The 10,030-nt window shown below is 48.7% G+C and overlaps 1 protein-coding gene and 1 long non-coding RNA gene across 8 annotated transcripts in view; one reads left to right on the top strand and one right to left on the bottom strand.

Annotated features, from left to right (window-relative positions):
* Positions 1-239: 239 nt before the first annotated feature.
* LOC118971221 (uncharacterized) lies at positions 240-4,825 on the bottom strand. Its single transcript, XR_012127651.1, has 2 exons — positions 4,382-4,825; positions 240-879 (listed from the first exon to the last, which is right to left on the bottom strand). It is a non-coding gene; the product is annotated as an uncharacterized lncRNA (long non-coding RNA).
* STX3 (syntaxin 3) overlaps positions 4,785-10,030 on the top strand; it is a 41,999-nt gene continuing 36,753 nt past the window's right edge. For 5 of the 7 annotated variants that reach the window (XM_073228372.1, XM_073228371.1, XM_073228376.1 and 2 more), the window contains exon 1: positions 4,817-5,153. In XM_073228372.1, coding sequence (XP_073084473.1) covers positions 5,124-5,153 — 30 coding nt within the window. In that variant the 5' untranslated portion in view covers positions 4,817-5,123. The other 2 variants (XM_073228375.1, XM_017643986.3) reach the window with 2 other exon arrangements.

The following is a 10,030-nucleotide window of genomic DNA, read 5'->3' as shown; positions in this document are numbered from 1 at the left end:
TGCAGATCCTTGCCCAGTTGCCCAGCCAAGCCGTGAGATGAGACCCACTGCAGCCCCAGCCAACAGCTTCACTGCAGTCTGTGAGAAACCTTGGACAGAGGCACCCAGTTCAGCTGCCCCTGGATTCCTGAATCACAGAAACCAGAGGATAATAAAGGTATGCTGTTTCAAGCACTAGGTTTTAGGGCAATTTGATATGCAGCAATAGAGAACTAATATAAGTGGTATGGGGAGAAAGCTACAAGTCAGGAAGTTTATTCTCCATCCTCCCTGAGGGGGGGATTGTAGTAGGGAATGAAAGGGATCTTCCCCTTCAATTCCCTTGCCTCCCGTATCTCTTTCTACTGAACACCACGCCCTGGAGGAGATACTGCCTCAAGGTCCACCAGCCCGAAAGTGGTTTCACTTGTTCCATAGCAGGCCCTGGAGGTCCAGATGGGGTAAGGCTCAATTCATTTCTCCATTGGGAAAGAAAGAGGCTTAGGGGAGGAGAGAGAGGGACATGGAGCTCCCAAATCCCAGGATTATCTCTTTGGTTTGTTTGTAAAGGTGAAATTAAGTGTCACCTGATTGACTGATAGCCAAAATGCAGACACTTGTATTAATCTTGACAGTATTTGTTTAACAGGGAGACAGCTGCACTAAGATGTAGTGGATGGGGCAGAGAAATCAAAACACATCAGGGACAAGGGGCTCCTACTAAGCCTGGAACCTTCATCCCTGTCCGCCTGCATGGAGACCCTCCAGACTTCTTGGGCTCAAGAGCAGAGTCTTCCTCAATGCCCAGGGCTCTCCTCACCCAGGTCCCTTGTCCTGCAGTCACTTGACTTAATTTTCAGTTTCCTGTATGCCAGTAGCAGGTGGAATCCAGACTTTTGCCTACCAGGGAAGAGAAAATATTGATATATTAATACAAAATGAACAAAACAGGGCTCACACCTAATAAGAGTTTTAAAGAAGGCTTGAAGGCTTTTAAAACTACCTTCACATAGAGTGCCATAATAAAAGAACTCTGCTGATACCCTTTCACGATTTTCTGGACTCCAGTCGCAATTAAGAAGTTTCTTAATGCTGTTTTCAATGTTTAAAAATTTAAGGAAAATCATATAGTCATTTCTGTTATGGCCACATAGGTTAACCAAAAGGTCGTTTTGTTTTTTTCTCTCTTTTCCTGGAAACATCCTCTCAAAGGAAACCAAATTTCTCTTTGGTTTCTCAGTTCCACTGAGATATAATCTGATATGTGGTCATTGCAAAATGATCACCACAGTAAGTTAATATCCATCATCTCACATAGTGAGCACATTTTTTTTCTTGTGATGAGAACTTTTAAGATCTGCTCTTTTGGCAACTTTCAAATATATAATACGGTACTCTTTACTATACTCACTGTGCTGTGTATTGCATTCCCAGGACTTATGTTTATCTTATAACTGGAAGTTTGTCCCTTTGACCCCCTTCACCCATTTTGCCCCCCGTCTCCCCCACTCTCCCCCTACCGACTCTGTATCTATGAGTTTAAGGAAACCAAATTTCTGATTACTTGCAAATATATTTTGCTAGGGATAGGGAATCTTCCAAAACAAGATATCCACAAATGAAAGTAAAGAATATATGGTATTGTTGATCTTGAAAATGTGGGAATCACTGATTTGCTTAGTCCTCTTATTTCGCAGATGAGAAAGTACATTGTATGATGTCAAGTGACAGCTCTTTTGTAGCAGAAGCTCCAGGTCAGGACTCAGGCTACATGGCAGTATTGTCCTATTGACCCTTTGACAAGGCAAAATTCTGGTATGTCTTAAATTAAGTGACTTAAGGGCCAGAGAATGAGGGCACGAGAGGGTAGGTCATCAGTCAATAGTTGCAGGCTGCAGCTAACCAGAAACTCCACATTCCTTGATGAATCATTTCAATAAGCATCTAGAAGGTCCCCAGGACCACCGCAGCCCCCTTGCACATGACCAGTGTCTGATCATCATTAACAACCAACTAGCCTTCTCTGTGGACTAACCACCTATCCCAGGACTTTCCCCTCTTCAAGTTCATCCGCCTTCCTTATCTGTAGCCAATGTGAATTTAATGAACTTTCTTTCCTTGAGACCCTTCATCAATGTGCTGTTTCTTGAGTCTGGTGGACAAGTGGTTTCTGTTAACTGGCCTTGCTGCTGGTGAAGCAGAAATGTCCCGTCCCAGGACTCAGTCCTTACCTGGCTAGCATCTGTAAAGGCTCAATAAAACCTTATTTCACAGATCTCTTGGTCTCTAGAGTTTTTGCTTTGATCTTCATGGAAAACTCTCCCTTCATGGAAAGCCCATTGTGGGTAAAATTGCAATCGTGGCTTTAGTGCATCTCCATACAACAGGTGTTTCCAAGGGGTGGAGAGAAGTAGTCAGTCTCCATATCAATAAGTAATTACAAAGGCTGGCCAGGGCTTATCTGGACTGGAGAGGTTGGTGGGGGGCCTCCTCTGCAGCTGGGTAGGGAGAGACACGGGAGAGCAGAAGTGGACTGCTTGTAAGAAATAAATGGGTTTCTCCCACTTTATTTCTCCCTTTGACTGATTTTGGTTTCAAAGGTATTTTTGCCCCAGGATTTTCCCTCTGGAGTTAGACCCATCTTATGAGGGACAGATTAACTTAAATGCTTGGACAAACGTCAGAAGCAAGAAATAGCTGTGGAAGTTGTAGGGTGGAAAATTTTTGTTTTGTGTGAAAAGAATCTTTTTAACAGGAAAGTTGTTCCACCAGGGTAGATGATTCCCACAGAGTGTCTGGAAAAACTGAAAAAATTACAACGGAAAAAAAAAAAGATTATTAGGTGGCTAGCTTGCTAGGCCTTCTCTAATGCCTTTTATAGTCTTGCAGCTAGTTCACAGTTCTTCAAATTGTAGAAAACTGATAGTAGAGATGCAATGAATTTTCCAAGGATGGTGCAATTCAACTCCCCTCACCCCTTCCCTGAAGCCAGTTTTGCATTTAACTTATTCCATTCAGCATTCCTGATTGCCTGTGTGTGTGTTCTTTGGGTTCTTTGAACCTGTTTTTGATACCTTAATGGTTCCCTTACTAATGAATGACTTAAATAAAATCTTTGATGTGTGTTCATTTTATAGTTGTCTGTGAGTCATAATTTTATTCTATTAAAGCCAATTATCTTTCACAAGGAGGCTTGGATGTTCCATCCTTGGATGTGTTCAGGCAAGGCTGAATGGCCATCCCAGATCCTTACTGGATTCCTTTGGTCCCTTTCAGACTTCTGATGTAAAGAGTTGCTCACATACTGTCTCTCTCGGGGAAATCTCTTTGTCTGAAGCGTGGGGATCTAGCTATCCCCAGTGTAAGTCCGGGAAAGGAAACCCTGGGGCAAAATACCTCTAAAAACCGCAATCAGTCAAAGGGAGAAATAAAGTTTAAAACCCATTTATTGCTTACAAACTCCAGTCCAGGGCTCTCTTTCCTGCTCCAGCAGAAGCAAAATCGGCCCTCCCCCTCACCTCTCAGGTACAGGTAAGCCCTCTGTTGCCCAGGTAATTACCCATTGATGTGGAGATGAACTCTCCACCCATGAGGAATGATGCAAATGCACTAAAGCCATTCTCTTTTCCACCTCTGAATGCCTATTGATATAAAGATGTACTAAAGCTCGGCGAGATATTCTGGAAATGTTACAATTTTATCTACACCCAGGAACGAAAATTTGTTAAGGGAAGGAGGTGGGCTACGATTTATGATTTAGTCACCTTCTCATTTATGGCCACCAGGGGGCGCAGAAGCCTTCCCTTTACTAAAGACCGAACCCACCCAGCGAATGTGGAGTAGAAGGAAGTGTAGGGGCTGCAGGCAACCTCTGTTATCACACCCGGCGATGAGGTTAGCGTGCAGCACGCGCAGAGAGCGCACAGCAGGGCAGAGTTCTGTAACAGAAGTGACAGCCTTTTAACCTGAATGCACAGAGCAGATTCTTGTCTTGACTTGAGAACTGAATCTTTGGACTGTCAGTCCCAGTTACGGAGCGCCGCTCTGCCGGATGTGTCATTTGTTCCCAAGAAGGAAGACGGAGAAGGAAGAGGGGTGGCGGAGGAGACGGGGTAGAGAGGGCGGGGCTGTGCGAGGAGCCGGCACACCTTTCCAGAAGGTACGACCCGCCTGGGAATGTCCACACCGCCTAGGAGATGAGGACGGCTTAGCTTTACAACACAAACATCCTTATCTCACAGCCCTGCCTGTGCGTTACCACCCATTCCTCCTCGGCAGGCCTCGCAGCAGTTTCTCTGATTTATAGATATAAAAACGGAGTCCCCTAGAGAGACAGTGATTTTCCCAGAGTGAAACTGATTGTTAGTGGCAGGTGTTCTGACGTGAACACTGAACTGCTTACATTTATTTCTCCTGGTGGTCCCGACTACCAACAGCACGAAATCCAGGTTCCTTGTCCCCGCATGCCCGGTGCCGCCCCGTCGCCGCTCGTTCCTCCAGGAAACCCTCTCTCTACACCTCACGCAGGGCCCGCGAGCATTCCGCTGCTGGAATGCCCTTCCCTGAGGCGGAGTGAGTTGCTCTCTCCCGCACCTACTCAGCACACAAGACAAGATCTTAGAGTCCTTTGTTTACGGACGTCGGCGCCGCCTAGCCCTGCAGGAGTCTGTTCAGAGCTGCACAGGTAGCGAGTGGCTGCCCCGTGGACAGGACGGAATTGAGGTCAGCCGGCCTACTTGCTCTTCCTCGGCCCTGCGGCGATCTTCCAGCGCCCGGACCCTGCACGGACTTCCCGGGCCGCGGAGAGACACCGGGCGAGGGAAGGTGCGGCCAGACGCGGCGGACTGCGGGCGCGCGGGGGCCCTTTAAGCAGCAGCGCGGGGCGCGGCCAGGTGAGGGGCGGGCCCGCGGGAGGATCAGCGCCGCGCGCCGGCCGCGGAGCCGGATTTGGAGCGCGCGGCGCCGGCGGGGCCGGAGGGGGCGGCGCGGCGGAGCTTCCCTTGGCCTCGGACGCTCCTCCTTGCCCTCGGCCGCCGCCCGCCTCCGCCCGCACCGCCAGCTCCTTGGCCGCGGCCGGCGCGGCCGCCACTTCCGGGCGCTCACCTGGGACGCGCTCGCCTGCCTCCGGGCGCCGGGACGCCGGGATGAAGGACCGGCTGGAGCAGCTGAAGGCCGTGAGTGCCGCCCCACCGGGAAACCCGGGGGTCGGGACTGGGGCTGCGCGGGGCAGGCTTCCCCTCGCGCCCCAAAGCGAGCGAGGTTGACGGGCGCGAGGCCTGCGCTCCCCGAGCCCAGACGCATCCCGCGCCCGTCCCGCACCCTCCGCTGCGGGGTCGTTGGCCGGGTGATTCATCGCCAGGCTGCAATTTCCTGGGATGCCCCTGGCCCTCCCCCGCCCGCCCACACCCCGTGCTGGACAGCGTCAGACCGGAGCTGGGACCCGCGGGGGTGCTTGGGCCCAGCGGGGCTCTCCGTCAGGGCAGGGGTCACTCGCCACCTGCCCGCCGCTGCCAGGCGCTCTGCCCAGGACCGGCCTTCTTCCCTCCTCCGTGTCCCCTCACGGGGGCACAGAGCCTGGGTACCCCTCCCCCGGGGAGCAGCTCGGAGCTCCTGGGTGACCGGCGCCGTGAGCTGGTCACATGCCCGGATAGGTCCAGCTTCTCGCCCTCCTGCGGTCTCTAGTTATTATTTTCCCCCTCATCCTTGGGACAGCTGTGCTCAGGGCGACGGATCTGAATGTAGACTGCCTGCAGCCCTGTTGCAAAAGCTGTAAAACCCTAGGCTGTTTCTCCTTTGAGCCTGTTTCCGTATCTGTCAAATGGGGATGAACACACCTTAGAGATTTGTTACTAGGTCCAATGACGTAATGGGACTTGATACAGAGAATTGTTTAAGCATTGGTTTTTGAGTCAGGTACTCATTGACTCATTCAACAAATAATTATTGAGTGCATTCTATGGGGCAGGCCCAGTGCTAAGCCCTGGGGATTGGGTGAGACAGGCGCTGTCTTAATGGAAATTAAATCTAGCCCCAGATACAAAGTAGTCCATTTACCTGGGAGCTTGTTGCAAGTGTAGAGCCCAGTCTCAGTCTACGGAATCAGGAGTCTGATTATTCACAGGTCTCCCCAGGTGAGTCATGAGCAAATTAAAATTTGGGAAGCCCTGGCCTGAATAGAACTGACGTTTCCTCCTGTCTCCACTGCTTAGTAGCTCTCCTTTAACCTCTGAGCCTAATCTTGTCATCTTTAAAATGGGTGGTTGTGAGGATGAAAGCGAGAGATCCTGCAGAGTCCGTTGTGTGGTGCAAAGCACAAATGGGACTAATAGATAGTGAATTACTGTAAAAGCTCTTTAGAAAAATACAGGCCCTGAATGAGTGTGAGGGACTACTGGGAGGGTGTCGCAGTTGTTTTTCTGCCTCCTCCATGGTATTGGGTGAGACCTTCACCTGCTTCACCTACAGCCCTTTCACCTGTTCCTCAGGGCTTCCAAGGAGGCGATGGGGAAGGGGGAGAAGCAAAGGGACACTTGCTGTGGGAGTGAGGCTTCCCCTCCTGCTTGCTCTTTGTCATCGGAGCTTCCTAACATCCCAATTACTGACAGGGCAGAATTTCTTGCCCCTGTTTTTTAAGAAGACGAAACCAGAACTCAGCCTGGGTGGGAGGGATGCCGCAGGTCCCAGAGCCGGCCAGGCACCACCAGAAGGACCCCGGTTCCTGATGCTCTCTCTCTGCGGGGCTCTTTCCCTGAAGTGTGCTGTTCAGGGAGCTGGAAAGGAAAGGGGAGTGTGGTTTTGAAGATCTTCCTCGATCAGCACGCCCAGCAATCATAAAACAATGCAAACCTGCACAGCAGGCGGAGGCGGCTCCCTTCCTTGAGTTAGTAAAGCCTTTTCCAGAGAAAGATACCCCACAGCCCCTTTCAATAGCCCATTGTCAACAAAGAGCAGAGTCTTAAGTGGGCTTTGGGTTCCAAGTATAAATTCCGTTGCCAGGAAAACCCAAGGCGTGCCTTCACTTCTCCGATCCTCATTGTTACCCTCTGTAAAGTGGAGCCAATACTTTTTCCTCCCTTTACCTCTGGGGGATGTGGTGAAAGTGAGACATACCAGTGCTGTTATTATGGGTGCTGTTCCATAGTCTGGGGTGCTGCTCTAGCATTTTGGAGCAGGGAGATGGGTGGTGGCACTGGGCAGAGGACTGGGCTGTGGGTACAAAGGGTTCTGACTGTGGCCCTGACGCTTAATAGCTGTGTTCCTTCGTGTCACTTTGGCTGTCTGCTTTTCAGTTCCTCCTTTGTAACACAAGGATTTCGGTTGCTCCCAGAAGCTCCATCTGGCAATATTAATGTTTTCTGTGAAGACTGTTGTTCAGGTTTTATGGTTTTTGCTGCTCTACTTCCCTACCCCCCCCACCCCCTACATTGCCCTCGTGGATATCTTCTCTGATACTTTTTATCAAGGAAAGATATTTGTTAACCTGCATGAAACCATTTCATACTGAGCAGCCTTTGCAATCTCTTTCTGTGGTGATCTTTCTAAACCCTTGGGGAGGTGGGGTGATAACTTCCTCTGGAGAACTGGAGGCTGTCTATGCAGATTAGCTTTGCTCTGTTAAATACCAGCAGAGGATGTGAAGCTGATGGGTAGAAATAAGGACTTTTCATGAGAGCATTTTTACTAGTCAGAGCTGCCCAAGGATGCGCTGGGTTGGCTGGAGAGGTTGTGCACCCTCAGGCCTGGGAGGGAGGCAAGAAGCTCTTTGGGATGCTGAATGTTGGTAGAAACCTGAGCATCTCTTTGCAGGAGGGGAGATGAACAAGTTGACTTAAGGCCTCAGTCAACTCTGAGGATGTGTGCTTCTCTAAAATGCTTCTTTGTGAGCCTGTCCTGAGCACTGTGAGGCTCTGGAGTCCATAGGACTGAGGTCTCAGAGCCATACCTATAAAGTGGGTCATCATACTTCCCCCATAGGGCCATTGTGAGGTGAATGAGATAGTCTGTGATAATAACCACCACAGTAAATGGGAGCTTCCCAAACTTGACCTGCTGGGGGCAGCTTCCACACTGACTCTCCTGCCTCCCTAAGGCCAGGGTCACAAGACCTGACGCTGCTTATGTGTTGTACTGCTCCTCCTGATAAGCTTCCCCAGCAGCCTGCTGCCTCAGAGACTGGGCCAGGCTTGCTAGGAATGTGTGGTGCTGACCAGCCTATCCCACAAGGCAGTTGTTGCTGATATCCCACTAGCTGAACTTAGGCTCTCCAATGTCCAGACAATTCCTTTCCAGGACCAGCTTGCCTGGCCTCTTTCCATTCAGCAAATGTACTAAACACCTGCCCTGTCTGAGGCACTATGCTAGGTGCTGGGGTATAATGGTGATTGACACATATTCCTGGAGCTTAGAAAGTTCAAAATCAGATAGGGAGACATGCAAGAAACAGATAATAAGATGTCATCCTTGTGGTAGAAACAACCACAGGAAGTCCCGTTGGCTGGCCAGCTGGGGACAGGGCATTAGGGAGTGGGGGATGTGTGATGTTTGAGGTCAGGTCCCTATTCAAGCCCTTGTTAAGATCAAGTCTGATCTTTCCAGAGCCTGTAGAGTCTCCTGAGAAGAAGGCAGGGATCCTGGATGCTCTCCGTTGGTGAGGGCTTCACATATACCACAGTCGGTGCTGTTTGATCTTGATGTGCTGGCCATGCTCATGCTCATGCTCATCCTTTTTGATGTCATCCTGCTGGGCATTGTGGCAGGCAGTGTTGTATCAAGTGGGTCTGAAAGAGTAAATGATCATATAGGGAAAACAAAGGGGTGCATCTCATGAAAAGAGAACCCCCAAATCAAAGGCAGATAATGGTAACAGAGAAGCCACTGATGTATGGGATAAAGGTCAAGGACTTTGGGCCCCCTTTGACATTGGTCTAAGGAGGACTGGAAATAACTTGAGATATAATGGCCCCTCCTAGGCCAGAACCAATAGGACCACACTAATGAAGTCAACACCTGGCACTCTAAAGGCCAGACTTTTATCCTTTCTGTTCTGTCTTGTGTCTTGCAGTATCTAAAAGGGCTTGTCCTTGGACTCCTTCCCCATTCAAAGTTCAGGGATCTCTGGGCATCAGAGTTCCCCAGGAGAGCAGTTATGGTATGAGCCCATATGAAACGTGGAGCTATACTTCCTTTAAAGTTTCATTTGTTTAAAAAAAGATGTTTGGATTGTGTTTGAAATAGAGTAATCAGTGATTTAGACTGTTAGATAGTAAGGAAGCTATCCTTGAACCTTTGGTAACCACAAATGTAAAGTCTACAATGGCAATAAATACATATCTATTGATAATCACCCTAAATGTAAATGGACTGAATACACCAATCAAAAAATGTAGAGTGACAGAATGGATAAAAAAAACAAGACCCATCTGTATGCTGCCTACAAGAGGCTCATTACAAACCCAAAGACATACACAGACAAAAGGGAAGGGATCGAAAAAGATACTTCATGCAAATAATAGGGAGAAAAAAGCAGGAGTAGCAATACTCAGATCAGACAAAATAGACTTCAAAGCAAAGAAAGTACCAAGAGACATAGAAGGATATTACATAATGATAAAGAGGTCAGTCCAACAAAAGGATATAACCATTATAAGTATCTATGCACCCGATATAGGAGCACCTAAATATATAAAACAAATACTAACAGAATTGAAGGGGGAAATAGAAGGCTGCACATTCATTTGAGGAGACTTTAACACACCATTCACACCAATTGATCAACCAGGCAGAAAATAAATAACGAGACAGAGGCATTGAACAATACAGTAGAACAGATGGACTGTTAACAGACATTTACAGAACACTCCACCCAAAAGCAGTACAATACACATTCTTCTTGACTGCACTTGGAACATTTTCCAGAATAGATCACATACTAGGCCACAAAAAGGGCCTCAATAAATTAAAAAAGATTGAAATTGTACCAGGCGGCTTCTCAGAACACAAAGGTATGAAACTAGAAATAAATTATGCAAAGAAAACGAAACAGCCAACGAGC

This window comes from Manis javanica, unplaced genomic scaffold (assembly GCF_040802235.1).
Source record: "Manis javanica isolate MJ-LG unplaced genomic scaffold, MJ_LKY HiC_scaffold_25, whole genome shotgun sequence".
Lineage (NCBI taxonomy): Eukaryota > Metazoa > Chordata > Mammalia > Pholidota > Manidae > Manis > Manis javanica.
This window is presented reverse-complemented; position numbering and strand designations above follow the sequence as displayed.